This window comes from Heteronotia binoei, chromosome 6 (genome assembly GCF_032191835.1).
Source record: "Heteronotia binoei isolate CCM8104 ecotype False Entrance Well chromosome 6, APGP_CSIRO_Hbin_v1, whole genome shotgun sequence".
NCBI lineage: Eukaryota > Metazoa > Chordata > Lepidosauria > Squamata > Gekkonidae > Heteronotia > Heteronotia binoei.
In genome coordinates, this window is record NC_083228.1 from 132,823,095 (window position 1) to 132,841,300 (window position 18,206).

The 18,206-nt window shown below is 47.3% G+C and overlaps 1 protein-coding gene across 1 annotated transcript in view; it reads left to right on the top strand.

Moving 5' to 3' along the window:
- SENP5 (SUMO specific peptidase 5) overlaps positions 1-18,206 on the top strand; it is a 75,122-nt gene that overhangs the window by 30,379 nt on the left and 26,537 nt on the right. The window contains exons 3-6 of the mRNA XM_060242593.1: positions 135-240; positions 421-568; positions 6,323-6,370; positions 9,939-10,016. Of these exons, the coding sequence (XP_060098576.1) occupies positions 135-240; positions 421-568; positions 6,323-6,370; positions 9,939-10,016 (380 nt within the window). The remainder of the gene's footprint in view (positions 1-134; positions 241-420; positions 569-6,322; positions 6,371-9,938; positions 10,017-18,206) is intronic.

The window sequence follows — 18,206 nt, forward strand, 5'->3', positions numbered from 1 at the left end:
ACATTAACTTTGTGCTATTCTTTCATTTCCTGGTATGGGGAGGCTGGTTGTGGGGACCGATCCATTGGAATGTCAGCTGCCTCGAAGCGGGAAGGGTTAACTACATCTTTTTTAAACTTTGCTGTCTTTTAAAGGATTCCTAGATGAAGTAATGAAGAAATACGGCAGCTTAGTTCCGCTTTGTGAAAAGGATGTCATGGGAAGATTAAAGGAAGTCTTTAACGAAGATTTCTCCCATAGGTTGGTAGCCATATATACGTGCATTTTTTTAAGCTGAAGGAAAAAACGAGTATTTCTGTAGCTCATTTAATTCTGATGTTTCAATAGCTGCATACTTAAACGTGCAAAAGCATCTTGGGCGCACTGGGGGGATAACTGGGCATTATCTGTCTTGTCTTAGCCGCTTTAATTCTGTTCCAGAAAGCCATTTATCACAAAGGAAATCATGAAATATCAAACGAGGCATCCCAAATCTTCCACTTGCAGTTTCCGGGTCTTCTACAATAAGCACATGCTAGATATGGATGATCTGACGACGCTGGATGGTCAGAATTGGCTAAACGACCAGGTGAGAGTGCATGGAGGCTCTGCGAGCTGCTCGAGAGAGAGAGAGAGCGCGCACACAGTTTCAGCGATTTACCTTTGTGATGCAGTGACCTGGCTGGCTGGCTTCATGCAGTGTTTTCTGGGAACAGTGGAAATTATGACTCAGCCTCTCTGTATCTCATCTACCACTTACGCCTTTGTGGTATAAATTGAATAGCAGAGTGTAGAAGGGAGCTGAACTAGAGTGCTCTTCAATATGAGCCTTCCTTAGATTGGCTGAATCGTCATTTAAGATGTTCCTCTTAAAACTACCATTTGGGAAGAAGCGAATTGTTGGGCGGTTGTCATCACAGCAGAGTGCCAGGGTTGTGTATGGAAGTCTTCTAACAGTTTCGGTTTAGCCAGAACAACAAAATCTTCTTTGGTTCTTGAAGCCTGCCCAGAAAAAAAAACAACAACGTAAGAGAAGCCATGTCAGATCAGGCCAATGGCCCATCTAGTCCAACACTCCATGTCACACAGGGGGCAAAACCCAGGTGCCCTCAGGAGGTCCACAGGCAGGGCCAGAACTCCAGGAGCCCTCCCGATGTTGTTCCCCAAGTACCGAAAATTGAGGAGCCAGACTCATATTTCAGCCTTCAGAGCCAGTTTGGTGTAGGAGTTAAGTGCGTGGACTCTTATCTGGGAGAACTGGGTTTGATTCCTCACTCCTCCATTTTCACCTGCTGGAATAGCCTTGGGTCAGTCATAGGAGTTGTCCTTGAAAGGGCAGCTTCTGGGAGAGCACTCTCAGCCCTGCCCACTTCACAGGGAGTCTGTTGTGGGGGGGAGGGAAGGTAAAGGAGATTGTGAGCCGCTCTGAGACTACGAGATTCAGAGTATAGGGCGGGATATAAATCCAATATCTTCATCTCTTTTTCTATGTATGACCAGGGCTTTTTTGGTAGGCAAAAACCCAGCAGGAACTCATTTGTATATTAGGCCACAACCTCTGATGTCACCATTGCCTCACAGCTTTTTTTTGCAGGACGAGCCCAGCAGGAACTCATTTGCATATTAGGCCACACCCTCTGATGCCAAGCCAGCCAGAACTGCATATTGTCTAATTATAGCTCCAACACAAACAAAAAACAGTGGGTGTCACAATGAAACGTTCTAGGTGCCTGGGATTTGTCAAGCCCTAATAACTTGAACAGTTCTATTCATAACACATGAACACTCATGAGCACATGAAGCTTCTTTACCCTGAATCATACCATTGATCCATGGAGGTCATTGTTCTCTACTCAGACTGGCAGTGGCTCTCCAGGGTCTCGGGCTGAGGTTTTCGCATCACCTATTGCCTGATCCTTTTATTTAGAGATGCCGGGGACTGAACCTTCTGCATGCAAAAGAGAGCCAGTATGGTATAGTGGTTAAGTGCACTTATCTGGGAGAACTGGGTTAAATTCCCCATTCATAGAATCATAGAGTTGGAAGGGACCTCCAGGGTCATCTACTCCAACCCCCTGCACAATGCAGGAACTCACAGATACCTCCCCCTAAATTCACAGAATCCTCATTGCTGTCAGATGGCCATCTAGCCTCTGTTTCAAAACCTCCAAGGAAGGAGAGCCCACCACCTCCCAAGGAAGCCTGTTCCGCTGAGGAGCTGCTCGAACCGTCAGGAAGTTCTTCCTAATGTTGAGCCGGAAACTCTTTTGATTTAATTTCAACCCATTCCTCCCCGTGCAACTTCTGCTGTGACCTTGGGTGAGTCACAAGTTCTCGCAGAGCTGTTCCTCTCGAGAGCAGTTTCTGTCAGAGCTCTCTCAGCCCCACCTAGCTCACTGGGTGTCTGTCGTAGGGAAGGGAAAGGAGATCGTAAGCTGCTCTGAGCCTCCTTCAGGTAGTGAAGGGCAGGGTAGAAATGCAGTATTTTCTTCTTCAAAGCAGAAGCTCTTCCACTGAACCAGGGCCCCTTCCCCCTAAGACATTCATCTGCATCTTTGACTCTCCCTTAATGCCCTTCCTGAGCTGCTTCTCTGCAGCCGCATGCAATGGAATCCTGGCCTTTAGATCCATTTAACAGCTGTGCAGATTGCCCTGATCTGGATATCGCTGCCCTTCCAGTTGTAAGATGGATCCATATGGAGCAGATGGATAGACATAAGTTGGATAAACATCTGGAGCAGAGGTCCATCAGTGTCTATTAGCCACAGCATATCGTTGGAACTCTCTGGGGCAGTGATGCTCTGTGTTCTTGATGCTTGTGGGGGCACAGTGGGAGGGCTTCTAGTGTCCTGGCCCCACTGGTGGACCTCCTGAAGGTGCCTGGTTTCTTTGACCACTGTGTGACGCAGAGTGTTGGACTGGATGGGCCACTGGCCTGATCCAACATGGTTTCTCTTATGTTCTCTTATGTTCTTATCCAGGTGGGCAGCCGTGTTGATCTGAAGCAATAGAACAAAGTAGGAATCCAGTAGATCTTAAAGGTGCTACTGGATCCCTACTTTCTTCCAGTTGTAAGTCAGTTGAGCGTCGCTTTGCCGCTTGGTCTGCTTAGCTCAGGCAACGGAGGCCATGCGTCTGTGAAAGACGAGTCACCTCACGCAAGCCGTTAACTCGATTTAAAGGATAACGGTTGATTTGTCAGGGATAAATTTTTAGCAAGAATAAGCTTTTAGCTCACAGCTGCATATGCGATGCAAACTATTCTGCATGGATGGAGCAGGCCTCGCAGAAAGGAACATTTCAGCTTGTAGCCTGCTGTGCCCACCTCCTAAGATCATGCCCTCAAGATTGCTGCACCCTGGGAACACCATGGGGAGGGAGCAGAATTGTCAGTCCCAGCCATTGTGAGGAATCCTTTATTTTTAGGTGATGTGTGTGTATTTTTAGGAAGCTTCACCTCTAGAGAACTTGGTTCTAAATATTGCCAGGTGGTGCTATTTAGAAAAGGCTTCTTGGCTCAAAGTTTTTGAAGGCATGGGAGTTGGTTGATCGATTTGACCATGTCTTTTATTGCTGAAATTTGTATTTCAGATTTATCTCTGAACAGTGAGGGCTAGAAATGTGCTGCTTTCCAGAGTGGGGCCCCCCCCACCCCCAAACAACAACTGTATCGTAGCCTGCACAAATGCTTTTTTGGGGGTAGCTCAGCTAGAGAAGCTAAACTGAGTAAAATCATTTGGTGGCTGACGATGGTGCTGGTTATATGGCTTTTTAAGTCAGGGTACAGATCACTTAGGTTAGGGGTCCAGGGGCTGAATCAGGCCCCTGGAGGGCTCCTATCAGGCCCCCGAGCAACTGGCTGTCATCTGCTTCTTTCACCCTCTCTCTTGCTTCCTTCTGTATCGCAGCTTGCTTTGCCAGGCTTGCTCAATCGCACAGGAGCTACAGAGCAAACCCTCTATTTTCTCAATTGGCTGAGGCTCCTCCCTTGGGGAGGGATAGCTTGTTTTGCCAGGCTTTCTCAATGGCACATAAGCCTTCCGTTGGCTGAGCCTCTTCCCCTTCCTCGTCTCCTGGGGAAGGAAGGAAAGCGAGAGCTTCATTTGCCCAGTTCCCGGGATTGCACAGGAGAGATAAAAAGAAAGCAACTTTAAGACCAGCAAATGCTAACGTTTTAAGCATGTTAAAATAATTGTTTGGAGTTTGTCTGAGTTCTTTATGAAGTTTATATCTCCACTACCTGGCATTACATTTTATGACACACATGGCACGAAAAGAGTCACAACTTCCTTTGCCTGGTTTCCTGGATCCCATGGGAGAAATGCAAAGGAAGCACCTCTAAGGCCAACGAGTGCTAATGTTTTAAGCATGTTTTATTCTTTACTTGCGTTTGTCTGTGTCCTTAATAAAGTTTGTATCTCTGCTACCTCATCTTAAATAGGAACACGCGTGGCCCGTCCGGCCTGATAAGGTCTCGTTTATGTCAGATCCGGCCCACATAACAAACGAGGTTGACACCCCTAGCTTAGGTTGTCATGGTGTTAAGCAAGGGGCTTGGTCTGAACCGAACGAGATCTGTTTTTTTTTACCGCTGCAGCGAGTAAGGAGAATGAAGAGCGCAGTCTTAGAATTGGGAAAATGTAATCCTATTAGGATTAAGGCCTACTGTGTCAACGTTTTTGATCAACGGAATGAGGGAACGAAGCCTGCAAATTCAAAGTCAGTTGCAAATGTGAAATGATTCAAAACGGCAAAGCCATAATTATAGCATCTTCATTACGCCTGTCTGCCGCATTACAGGGTGCCCTGCATCCGTTATTGAAAACAAGAAATGACATTCTCAGAAGCTGTGAGCTTGCTGTGTGTATTTGAACAATACTTAAATCCTGCTTTGTGTTGTCAAGCGTCACCTCCCGTTACAGCAGCTCGTCTTTATCTGTGGAACTTTGGCAGTAGGGTGTGAAATGCTAGTCTGTGGGGCTGGATCCAGACGAAACTGTTCTCTTAACAGAAGTGGAGATGTAACTTCTGTCCGTGTCCTGTTTCTTCTGTCCTCCCCACTTGCTCCAACCTTGAGGGTCCCCTGTCCCCCAGAGCACTGCAGGTCAGAGCACTGCAGCGGAAGGCGGGAAAGTTTTGTTCCACTGATGGAAGCGCCCCTTGTCAGTGGAAAGCTTGGACCCAGCCCTGGGTGTTAGGAAAGAAGCATTTTTGCTTCATTTTGGCTCAGAAGAGCAGGTCACATGCAGACTACCTTTTAAAAATGTCTAGATGTGATTGGAGGCCAGGAATTCTCCTTAGGTACAGATAGAACAGGGGTGGCCAAACTGTGGCTCAGGAGCCACATGTGGCTCTTTCACATATATTGTGTGGCTCTTGAAACCCCCACCGCCCCACACCTGGCTTGGAGAAGGCATTTGTCTCTTTAAATAACTTCACCAAGCCAAGACAGCCAATGGCTTGGAGAATGCATCTAAAGTTGCTTTCTTTCCACCACTCCCCTCCTCTCTCCCCCATCTATTTCCCTCAAACATATGGCATTCATTCTTACGCTAAGCAAATTTGGCCACCCCTGAGATAGCGCCCGGCCCAGTGTTTGTAGGAATGTGGTAGGAAGTGCCGTTTAATGGTAACCCTGTAGGATTTTCAAGGCAAGAGATGAGTAGAGGTGGCTTGCCATTGCCTGCGTCTGCTTAGCAACCCTGGACTTCTTTGGTTGGTCTCCCATCCAATGAGTAACCAGGGCCTCCCTGCTTAGTTTCCTGAGATCTGATGAGATCAAACTAGTCCGGGCCATCCAGGTCAGGGTGTTAGTGAGGAGACCATCTGTGCAGGCGCTTGGCTTATTTGGTTCCTGCTATCTGAGGTTATAGGAGCCCCGTGGCACAGAGTGGTAAAGCTGCAGTACTGCAGTCCTAAGCTCCGCTCACGACCTGAGTTTGATCCCGGTGGAAGCTGGGTTTTCAGGTAGCCGGCTCCAGGTCGACGCAGCCTTTCATCCTTCCGAGGTCGGTAAAATGAGTACCCAGCTTGCTGGGGGGGAAGTGTCGATGACTGGGGAAGGCAGTAGCAAACCACCCCATAAAAAGTCCGCTGTGGAAACGTGAAAATGCGACGACACCCCAGAGTCGGAAATGACTGGTGCTTGCACAGGGGACTACCTTAAAAAAAAAAGTGTTATAATTACCTTGACAATAAATCTGAGTCATTAGGATCAGCTGAAACCCGCATTCAAATACTACTTTGCCACGGCAAAGCTACCAGGTGCCTGTTGTGTTCTCTCAGCCTAACCTTTCTTGTGCTGTTTTTCTAGTAAAAAACTTTCTTGTGCAAACCGTTTCAGATCATCAACATGTACGGCGAGCTGATAATGGACGCAGTTCCTGAAAAGGTAAGCACGCTTTTTTTTAAATTGGCCGTATGGGGCAGGAAGGAGTGGTGTAGAACTTGACTTGAATGAACGTAATTGGCATGAAAAAAAACGGTCTCCACTTTTTATAAACACGCAGAGCCAGTTCCTAGCACGTCAACACCTTGCTGACAAGTTTATTTGAGGTACATACTCCGCTGTAGAGTACAAATAACAGTGCGGGTCTCGTAACCCTGATGTCCCTTTCATCCAAGCTTGGGGTTTGCCATAAATAGAAACATGCTTTTAAGGACTGTAGCTGGAGAAGTCACTCCATTGTCTCCTGGTCACCCCGTTGCCCGAGGATGGAGTCCGGGCACTTCCCATAATCAAACTGCTGCATGTGCCACAGCAAAGGGAGCAGCATGTTGGCTCTTTATGGCAGCAGACGATCGAATGTGGCGGAGTGAGGGATGCTCTGTTGTGGCCTAGTTTTCATGCTGGGGAGTGCAAGAGCCTCAGGTTGCTTATGCCCTTGAAAGCCCTTTATGACTTGGGGCCATGTATTTAAATAATCGTCTCCTTCCGTGTGTCCCTGTGTGCTGACTATGGTTGCCAGGCAGCCATCTGTTGAAGAAGAAGAAGATTGTAGATTTGTACCCTGTCCATCTCTCTGAATCAAAGTCTCAGAGTGGCTTACAATCGCCTTTATCTTCTTCCCCCACAACAGACACCCTGTGAGGTGGGTGGAGCTGAGAGAGCTCTCCCAGAAGCTGCCCTTTCAAGGACAACTCTGCGAGAGCTGTGGCTAACCCAAGGCCATTCCAGCAGTTGCAAGTGAAGGAGTGGGGAATCGAACCTGGTTTTCCCACTACACTGGTACTCACTGACTTACTGTTTCAACACTTGGGGTGGCCCATCCGGCATCAACCGGAGCCTGGGTCTTTTCCATTGCGGCAGCGTTTTTGTGGAATGGGCTCCCTAAAGTCAAGGGGTCCCTCCCTGGTGAAGCCTGTTCTTCAGGGCTTTGGAGGGCGTTTGAATTGGCAGACATCGGTTAAGAGAGGAAAAGGGATTTTGGGGTTTGCTATTTTTGGTTTTTAAATGGAGCTGTTTTAGCTAGTATTGTAAGCCTCCTTGAGCTACAAGGGAAAGTGGGATATAAATGTAATAAATGATAACTTTGATCTAGAAGCCTTTCGTTTGAAACAGTCACTGGCGGCAAGAACCTGTTGAATGGCTTTTGTTTTCAAGCCACCGCTTCCGTGATCTATTTGTCCTCAAATGGTTCTCTCTAACAATCAACTTTTATCTGTAAAATCTGAGTTGATACCTTGTCCCATGAAAATCGTTCCGCCTCAAATATACTGTATTTAACTCCGGCATGCAAACGAAGCCTCTTGGAGAATGCTTTTCTGGGACCTCTGAACGGCCCATTACAACTAATAACGTGTCGCCATACTCTGACTAAGGAATCAGATGTACAATTCTCTGCCTTATCTTGCCTCCCCCCCCTCCCCACCTTGGGCAGGAGAATTTTATTTTCTTTGGAAAGTACAGTGAAGAGCTTTAACACTTCGCCTTGTGGGAGGTGAAAAGGCCCATTGGATCAGTTTCACCTTTTTGCTTCTAGTTGAAGTCTTCTGAATTTGGAAATATGATTGACGGTAACTTCGCAGTTTTGAATTTGTTCCCAAAGCTTGTTCTTGAGCTCTCAACGCTTGTAACTCCTTGTTACAGCTTTCACCGATGCAAATACTTGCGACTGAACTTGTGTGAGTTTGCGTAGAAGGCCCCCATCAGCTCAAGCAAAAGCCACTCTGCCCACTTCAGTGATGAGCTTTTGGTACTAACCGGTGGCCTTTTCCTTGCACAAGGAAAACAGCACCATCTCTTTTGTCCCTGATCTTGGGCACCGCAGACAGTCATTGCGATATTGGCTCTTGTGAAGGAGAGTAGATGCCGCTAGTGTTAACCTCAGTCTGCAGGGTGTGTGTGTGTGAGAATCATATGGATGACATATGAAAAATCCTATGGGAACTCTGAGGAATTATGGGAGGGGAAACAATTTGGGAAGTCCTCTCCACACATTCCAAATCCAGATTCTCAGGGACTTGTGTAGGCCAACCGCCTGATCGCCCTCTGAACTCCTCCCCAGGTGTATGCTTGAGCTGCACGGACAAGATAACAAGTAATTAAGTTTGAATCAGGACCATGGATTTCACTTCCATTCTCAGCATCGGATTGGCTTAGGGTACCAGTGTGCTCTGGTAAGCCGCTTAGAAGACGACGATGACCATAGATTTATACCCCGCCCTTCTCTCTGAATCAGAGTCTCAGAGCGGCTTCCAATTTCCTTTATCATCTTCCCCCACAACAGACACCCTGTGAGGTGGGTGGGGCCGAGAGAGCTCTCCCAGAAGCTGCCCTTTCAAGGACAACCTCTGCCAGAGCTATGGCTGACCCAAGGCCATTCCAGCAGCTGCAAGTGGGGGAGTGGGGAATCAAACCTGGTTCTCCCAGATAGGAGTCCGCACACTTAGCCATTTCACCAAACTGGCTTAGAAGGTCAAATAGAAATACAACAAAGTTCCAGTTCAGTGACACCTTTAAAATCAAAAAAGTTTGATTCTGGGCATAACCTTTCCTGTCCGAAGAAGTGTGCATGCACACAAAAGCTTGTACCCAGAATGAAACTGGGTTGGCCTTAAAGATTGTCACTGGACTAAAGCTTTGTTCTGTTGCTTCAGACCAACATGGCTACCCATCTCAAGCTGATCTAAGTAGAAATATAGCCAACCTCACACACTTGTAGCTGCTCAGCCCAATTATTTACAATTGTCTCTGTACTTTCATGCATTTTTAATTTTAATTCATTTATACTCCCCCCCTTTCTCCCCAGTGAGCCTTCATGGCAGCTTACATCCCTCTCCTCTCTGTTATCCTCATAACAACCCTGTGAGGTAGTTTAGTCCGAGAGAACGTGACTGGCCCAAGGTCACCCAGTGATGACATGCATGGGGATTTGAACCTGGGTCTCCCAGTTCCGCCTCTAGCGCCCAAGGCATGTCTACCGGTATGCAGGGCTACCATGCCGTAGTGCAGGAGTGGCCAATGGTAGCTCTCCAGATGTTTTTTGCCTACAACTCCCATCAGCCCCACCATTGGCCATGCTGGCTGGGGCTGATGAGAGTTGTAGGCAAAAAAAAAATCTGGAGAGCTGCCGTTGGCCACCCCTGCCATAGCGTTCAGCATGTTGGCCGAGGACGGTGAGCAGCCCCACTCGTCCATGAAGTTTGCTGAGTAACTGTTTGCTTTAGCCTTGTCACTGCAAGCATGGAATGGAAGGGAGAGAGAGACAGTGTTCATCCCTAGGAGGTCCTGGGCAGGGGGAGAGGGGGATGATGTAAGGCTTAGTAGGAAACCGAGGAAAGGATGTCATCCAGCTGAGGCAATGATAAAAAAACACACACTACAATAAAACTATTGTATGAGACTAACACAGATATTCCTTCTGGGCATCGTTCAGTACTGAAGGTACCAGTTGTGCCTTTGAGTCCCTTTCTGCCTTGTTTGATCAGAACGCTCACTTCTCGCTTTGTCTTTGCAGGTTCATTTCTTCAACAGCTTTTTTCACAGACAGCTGGTAACCAAAGGCTATAACGGGGTGAAACGATGGACTAAAAAGGTAACGCCCCTTGATGCCGGAAATTTTAAGCATGCGGGAAACGTCGGGCCTTTTAACAGTGCATTTAAAACTTCAAAACATAAGAATATTGTGGATTGATTTGATTGTTTCAGTGGCTTGTTTTTATTAATCACTATGATTTATTATTGTTATCAGGGCCCTTTTTGTAGAAAAAGCCCAGTGGGAACTCGTTTGCATATTAAGCCACACTCCCCGACACCAAGCCAGCTGGAACTGCATTCCTGTGTGTTCCAGCTCAAAAAAAGCCCTAATTGTTATTGTTGACATGTTGAACTCTGCCCTGAGCCCGTTCACAGGAAAGGGTGGAATAGAAACCATTATGACAACAATTTTTGTATCCAGCCTCTGGTATATTATAATAAAGAAAATAGATGTGGCTGACAAATTAGGCACTGTCCATAAGATTTATGTCCATAAACAATATCAGTGCACAGTCCAAGTACTATTCCAAAGTTGTCCTAAAGTGAATCACAGATTTGAAGAATAACAAAGGAAAGGATGCTGCAGCCAAAACAACAAGCTCAGGACCGGTTTCGGTGAAGACATCTTCTTCAGCTTTTAGGCTCTGCCTGCAGCCATTCTGTAGACATCGTGCAAACATTTTGTAGCCGGAAGCAATTCCAGCTACAAAGTGTTTGCACTATGTCTACAGAATTAATATAGACTGGAGCTTCCATAGCCAACACATATTCATGACTGTCATGGCTGCAGGTTGAAGAAGGTGTCTTCAGTGAAACCGGTCCTGAGCTTCTTGTTTTGGCTGCAGCGTCCTTTCCTTTGTTATTCTTCAAATTTGTGATCCACTCCAGGACAATTTTGGAATAGCACTTGGTCTGTGCGCTGATATTATTTATGCACATAAATCTTACAGACGGTGCCTATTTGTCAACCACATTTATTTTCTTTATTGTAATATGCCAGAGGTTGGATACAGAAATTGTTGTCATAATTGTTCCTTATTGACGTAGTATTATTGTGCTAAACATTTTTCCATTGTTTAATTTTTAGATTTATATCCCGCCCTACCCCCCAAGTGGGCTCAGGGTTAAAATAATATCATAAAAACAGGCATTACAAAACAGGAGGAGCAGCATATTAAACAGTGTTACAGACATAGGCGGCAAACAGCATGCGGCCGATGGCTAACAGCATAACATAACACCACAATGGTAAAATGCTGGGGGAAGCGGTGACTTTCAAGGACAGCCGCTGGATTAATTAAAATTTCAAACTGTGGTTCTTACTTGGTTTTGCCGGAATAGAAACCAGCCAAATAAATAAATAAAGCATCTCTGAGAAGCAGGAGCCTGTTAGCACCTTAAAGGCTGTGGCAGAAGGTCAGCTTGCATGAGTAGCTGAAGAAGCGAACAGTGGCTCGCGACGGCTCACACCCTGCCAAAAACTCTGTTAGTCTTGAAGGTGCCGCGAGACTCTTGCTCTTTTCTGCCGCTACAGAGAGACTAACGCGGCAACCAGAGTTCCCTCTAAGCTGCAGAGGCTTGTGAGCAAAAATTCTACTTTGTCAGCTCCAGGCATTAAAGTTGTGAGCTACTGCATAAGTTTAGTGTGCTCTGGGGCCATTTTTCCTGATCTAAGACCAAAATGTGTGTGTCGGAGGCTAAAAATCTGTGAGCTAGCTCAGCTTAGAGGGAACAATTACGTTAACATCCTCAAGTGTGGCAAAAACATCGCCCCTTTTTTCCTCTGTGGAAACCAAAGGACCGCGATGGCGAAAATATTCGGGGCGAGCGGCAGCCTCCCTCTTCGCTGACAGCTCAGCGTTCTCAGTGCTCAGTCAGTGATGCAAGATCCGCTCTAGGCCCCGAGGTCTCGCCGACGCATTCTGGATTCACCGCACGCTACACGCCCACTGCTTTGCAGGGTTAATCCTGTCATTCGTGCTGCAATTCTCCTCGGCGAAGAACAGCTGACTTCTGCAACCTGTATAAATAGGCAGAATTGAGTTTGCATAATGCAGCTCCTGTTGAATAATAACCGAGGGGGCATAGCTGTTGAACAAGGACGTGCGTGGTATGCAAAAGGGGTCAGGTTACATTCCTGGCATTTCCGGTTCAAAGAATCAGCTATGTTAGAAGGTGTTGGGGGAGACCTACCTGGAGCCCCTGGAGAGCCACCTTCACTCGGAATATAGCAAATGGTCTCACTCTGGCTTATGGGCGTTTCATATTTTCCCTAGACATACCTGTTTTCTTCACCGTTACGGCACATAATCTGCACAACATAATACAATGATGGAGTGGTGGTAATGTACAACATTAACAATAAATCACTAATCTGATACTAGGCAAACATAGAATCCATTAAAACACATAAGAACATAAGAGAAGCCATATTCGATCAGGCGAATGGCCCATCCAGTCCAACACTGTGTCACACAGTGGCAAAAATTTTTTATATATACACACACACTGTGGCTAATAGCCACTGATGGACCTCTGCTCCATATTTTTATCTAAACCCCTCTTGAAGGTGGCTATGCTTGTGGCCGCCACCACCTCCTGTGGCAGTGAATTCCACATGTTAATCACCCTTTGGGTGAAGAAGTACTTCCTTTTATCCGTTTTAACCCGGCTGCTCAGCAGTTTCATCGAATGCCCACGAGTTCTTGTATTGTGAGAAAGGGAGAAAAGTACTTCTTTCTCTACTTTCTCCATACCATGCATTATCTTGTAAACCTCTATCAAGTCACCCCGCAGTCGACCTTTCTCCAAGCTAAGGAGCCCTAAGCGTTTCAACCTTTCTTCATAGGGAAAGTGTTCCAGCCCTTTAATCATTCTAGTTGCCCTTTTCTGGACTTTCTCCAATGCTATAATATCCTTTTTGAGGTGCGGCGACCAGAACTGCACACAGTACTCCAAATGAGACCGCACCATTGATTTATACAGGGGCATTATGATACTGGCTGATTTGTTTTCCATTCCCTTCCTAATAATTCCCAGCATGGCATTGGCCTTTTTTATTGCAAACGCACACTGTCTTGACATAGGCATCTTCTTAACCAATGTATGGCTTGATTCTGTGTGTGCAATCAGGTACTATGGGAAAGGAAGATAAGTGAATATTAATAGTGGCCAAACTGAGACTCTGGAGCCACATGTGGCTCTTTCATACATATTGTATGACTCTCGAAGCCCCCACTGCCCTATCAGCTAGTCTGGGGAAGGCATTTGTCTCTTTAAATCATTTCTGCAAGCCAAGCCAGCTGGCGGCTTGGCGAATGCATTTAAAGTTGCTTTCTTTCCACCTCTCTCTCCCATCTATTTTCCTCCCTCCCTCGCGGCTCTCAAACATCTGACATTTATTCTAAGTGGCTCTTCGGCTAAGCAAATTTGGCCACCCCAGAGATAGCGCATGGCCCAGTGTTTGTAGGAAGTGCCATCCAATCACATCAGCCTTACGGCAGCCCTGTAGGCAGAGGTGGAATTCTAGCAGATGTGTCAGGTATCTCGAGCTGGGTTGAAGCTGCTGGGTTTTGTAATTCTGCATGCAAGAGGATCTGAGAGGGAAAGGGTTAAGATAATTTTCTCACTCAGGTGCACTTGAACGTTGGCCGCACCGTCTTATTTTTGTAGAGAAGCTGAATCTCTTTGGCCATCGATTTGCCTTGCAACTTTCATCTTATATAGGCCCTTTCTTCTCTCTCTCTCTCTTACCTGGGCTTGGGGCTGTAGCGGGTTAATCTTTTTGACATTGATCTGTTCCCAATAAGTTAAATGATACCTACATGAATACGCCGTGTAAGATGTGCTTCTATTTTTGTAAGTAAAATGTCTTTCTCTGGAATCGGATCATCTTTGTAATTCGTTTGAATGGCAGTTTCCCTTTAAACAGGAAATGTGGAGAATTGGGGATAATGCAATAAAGCTTCTCTGCTTCCAAGGGGGGGGGGGAAGATTTTTTTAAACCTTTAACCCAATAGAAAGGTAAAAGTAGCCCCCTGTGCAAGCACTGAGTCATAACTGACCTATGGGATGACGTCACATCACGACGTTTTCTTGGCAGACTTTTTGTTACGGGGTAGTTTGCCATTGCCTTCCTCAGTCATTTACACATTAACCCCCAGCAAGCTGGGTACTTGCTTTACTGACCAACCTCAGAAGGACGGAAGGCTGAGTCAACCTTGAGCTGGCTACTTGAACCCAGCTTCCGCTGGGATCAAACTCAGGTTGTGAGCAGAGCTTGGACTGCAGTACTGCAGCTTACCACTCTGCACCACGGGGCTCCTATTTCAATCGTAGCAAGGGGAATACACTCCTTCCCTCAGCAAAACTCCTTGGAAGACTCCTTCCCACCCTGGATGCAGCAATACAAGAACCCTGCCCAGGGACTCATTGCCACAGTGGATATTTTTCACCCCGCAGTCAGTCCATGATGTGGCAATTTCTGTCGTTCCACTGGGGAAGCTGGAAAACAACCTGTGAAATCTTTGGGGAAAGGAAAAGTTAGCCCGGTCGAGCTAACGTATTCAAGGTCGTACCCTGTGGGTGTGTTAGTCCCTAAGAGTATTTGAAGGACCATCTCCTGTATGCCCACCAGCGGTGGTCATCAGGCAGTCATCTGCTGGCTGTTCCATCATGTAGCGTGGCCCATCTGGCATCAATTAAGAACATAAGAGAAGCCATGTTGGATCAGGCCAGTGGCCCATCCAGTCCTAACACTGTGTCACACAGTGGCCAAAGAAACCCAGGTGCCATCAGGAGGTCCATCAAGGGGGCCAGGACACTAGAAGCCCTCCCACCGTTGCCCCTCCAAGCATCAAGAATACGGAGCATCCCTTGCCCCAGACAGAGATTTCCATCTATCCCTTGTGGCTAATAGCCCAGGCCTTTCCCATTATGGCTTCCTGAACAGGTGAGGCGCCCCTCCCTGGACATCAGGAGGTACTGCAAGGCCTATCTGGCTTTTGAGAGGGTTTGAATTAGCAGGCATCTTTTACAGGTGGGGGGAAGAGATTTGGGGGTTGCGATTGTTTTTGGTTATTAAACTGAAAAAATGTTTTGTTTTGTTTTAAAAAATCAACTCTTACCATAAACAGCATTTAACCACAAGTAAAGGCAGGACGTAAGTGTTTTAGGGAATAAGAATGTGCTGCCGAACTTCTAGTGTATTTTTTTTTAAAAGGCACCGCAAGTGGTCTTTGGAGCCACACACATAGGAAGGCTTTGGGATTTCATGTGGATTTTTGAACCACGAGCGAGCCGTGAGCGTAGCCTTTGCTTACAGAGCCTCAGCTGCATCTGAATAGCCCCATTCGCTCATGCATGCATGGGTTTAAGGCATGCTGAAATGTGGGGGCAAAGCTCGTTCGTTGGTTTCTTTGCCCCTTTGAGGTCCAGCCATCCTCCAGTTGCCTCTGCTTCTGCAAAACTGGTCGCTTCAGTTGCTTGCTTAGGCCCAGCCCTCTTTCACATTCTTTTGTGATAGAAAAAGAAGCCGTTCCTCTTTTTGCAAGTGTTCGTTAAAACAGGGCTTCGTAAATGGAAAGGACAGGCCTCAGATTCAATGGAAGCCCACAGGAGCGCAACTCCTGAACCTTTCTGAGGGTTCCCCCTCCTCTTCCCCACCTACCTACCTAGTCCACTGAATAGCAGGTGCAGCTGCATAACAATCCCTGGATTAGGAGAGTAGGCGGCCAGACAGCCACCAGGGGCTTTGCCACGCCCCCAGCAGCCCTCATTCACCCCTGGAGAAGCCACCCTTTCGCCACTTCTTGTGTGATTTTGGGTAGCGGGTGGCTTGCTGGCCTTTTGACGGGGGAGGGGGAGGGCAGCCCAGGAGAGCGCCAGGTGAGCAAGGTCTGCTTGGGCTGGCTGCATCTCTATCCACCCCAAGCAGGCCTCGCTTGCCCAGGGCTCTCCTTTCTTGCATCAGGTTGCTTTTGGCTGGGGGGGGGGGGCGCGGCATATGCTAATGAGTTATGCTAATAAGCTCCACCACCTATTTTTCTACAAAACGACCCCTGAGAAAGGGTATAGATCTGCTGCTTGGAATAGGGAATTCAATTGGTTTTTTGTTACTTAGCTTGCCTGCTAGAACGCTGTTTTGTGCTCTCCCGTGCTTTGCGTGGTGGATTCCAAATTCAGCTTCAAACATGTTTCACCTGACTGGATTTTAATTAAATTTAGGGCGCAATTGCTTGTTCCTTGTTTTTTTAAAAAAACCAGAATAGGAACATTCCCCCCCCCCCCCTTGTGGTAATGACCTTTTTTGCTTCATCGACAAGCCTCAGTTAACTAGCAGTGTGACTTTTTCGGTTTGGTATGTGCAGTCTGGTATAGGCAGAGTTATGGAGACTGAGCTACAGATTGTCATGATCGTGTCTGGGCAGCCTCTGCTCTACTGCTCAGCAGGGGTGGGATTCTAGCAGGAGCTCCTTTGCATATTAGGCCACACCCCCTGATGTAGCCAATCCTCCAAGAGCTTTCAAAAAAGAGCCCTGTAACCTACTTAAAAGGGTTGTTACAGGGCTTTTTTTAAATGGCACGGACTCCTTTGCATATTAGGCCATACACAGTCCTCCAAGAGCTTACAGGGCTCTTCGTCCAGGGCCTACTGTAAGCTCCAGGAGGATTGGCTACATCAGGGGTATGTGGCCTAATATGCAAAGGAGTTCCTGCTACAAAAAAAAGCCCTAGGTTGTTCTAAGGCTGCACCACGGTAATGCATGTGGTGTATTGTGGAAGTTTTTTTTTCTTTTTTTAGGCTATGCTGGTATTTGCCCCGTCTTTTCTGCATAGAGCAAGGAACAGTATTTTTTACTTGAGCCTGAAAGCCATAGCTGAGGCTGACCAGAGACTGAACTTGGGTTTTCTGCATCCTACACAGTCAGTTTGGTGTAGTGGTTAAGTGTGTGGACCCTTATCTGGGAGAACTGGGTTTGATTCCCCACTCCTCCACTTGCAGCTGCTGGAATGACCTTGGGTCAGCCATAACTCTTGCAGAGCTGTCCTTGAAAGGGCAGCTTCTGGGAGAGCTCTCTCAGCCCCACCCACCTCATAGGGTGTCTGTTGTGGGGGAAGAAAATAAAGGAAATTGTAAGCCGCTCTGAGTCTGATTCAGAGAGAAGGGTGGGTATAAATCTGCAGTTTTCGTCGTCTTCTTGGTGACGGCCGCTCAGCCATGTCGACTGCTTGATGCCAGATGTCGCAGTAAATGAAGACGACTGTAGATGTATAGCCCGCCCTTCTCCGAATCAGAGTCTTAGAACGGCTTACAATCTCCTTTATCTTCTTCGCCCATAACAGACACCCTATGAGGTGGGTGGGGCTGAGAGAGCTCTCCCAGAAGCTGCCTTTTCAAGGACAACTCTTGCCCCCAAGGCCATCCCAGCCACTGCAAGTGGAAGAGTGGGGGATGAAACCCAGTTCTCCCAGATAAGAGCCCGCGCACTTAACCACTACACCAAACTGGCTCACTGCTGCAAGCAGCAGGCTGGTGTCTTGTTCGTCCTCTGCAGCATCAAAGGATACTACTATGGTGTCATTGGCTGTTGGCGGCACGTTAGAGAGAGCCAGAGAAACTTGTTATGCGGCATGCGTTGAATATTCCCAAAGGCAGCAGGTGGAGTGGGGGTGGGGGGGAAGACTCATGCAGCCTATGAGCAGTCTTTGCCATGTCTGGTTTAAGCCTAGGTCTGTGGCTGAGCTAGGACTGGAACGTGAGATCCAGCCATGTCATCCTTGACTTCAGTTGAATTCCTGTAGTTTTCCTGTCCTCCTGCCTTGGGGGCAAACTGTAAACGCTTCATGCTCTGCTTGAAGACGACTGCAGATTTATACCCTGCCCTTCTCTCTCAGTCAGAGACTCAGAGCGGCTTACAGTCTCCTGTATCTTCTTCCCCCACAACAGACACCCTGTGAGGTGGGTGGGGCTGAGAGGGCTCTCCCAGAAGCTGCCCTTTCAAGGACAACTGCCAGAGCTATGGCTGGCCCAAGGCCATTCCAGCAGCTGCAAGTGGAGGAGTGGGGAATCAAACCCGGTTCTCCCACATAAGAGCCTGCACACTTAACCACTACACCAAACTGGCTCTCTCTTGAACTGTATGCCCTGGCACAGGGATCTTTGTGTGAAGATGTCACGGGTGTTCCGTTTAATCCCAAGAACAGTATTTCCAGCACTTTATTATTATTTTAAATAGAAAAGATACTG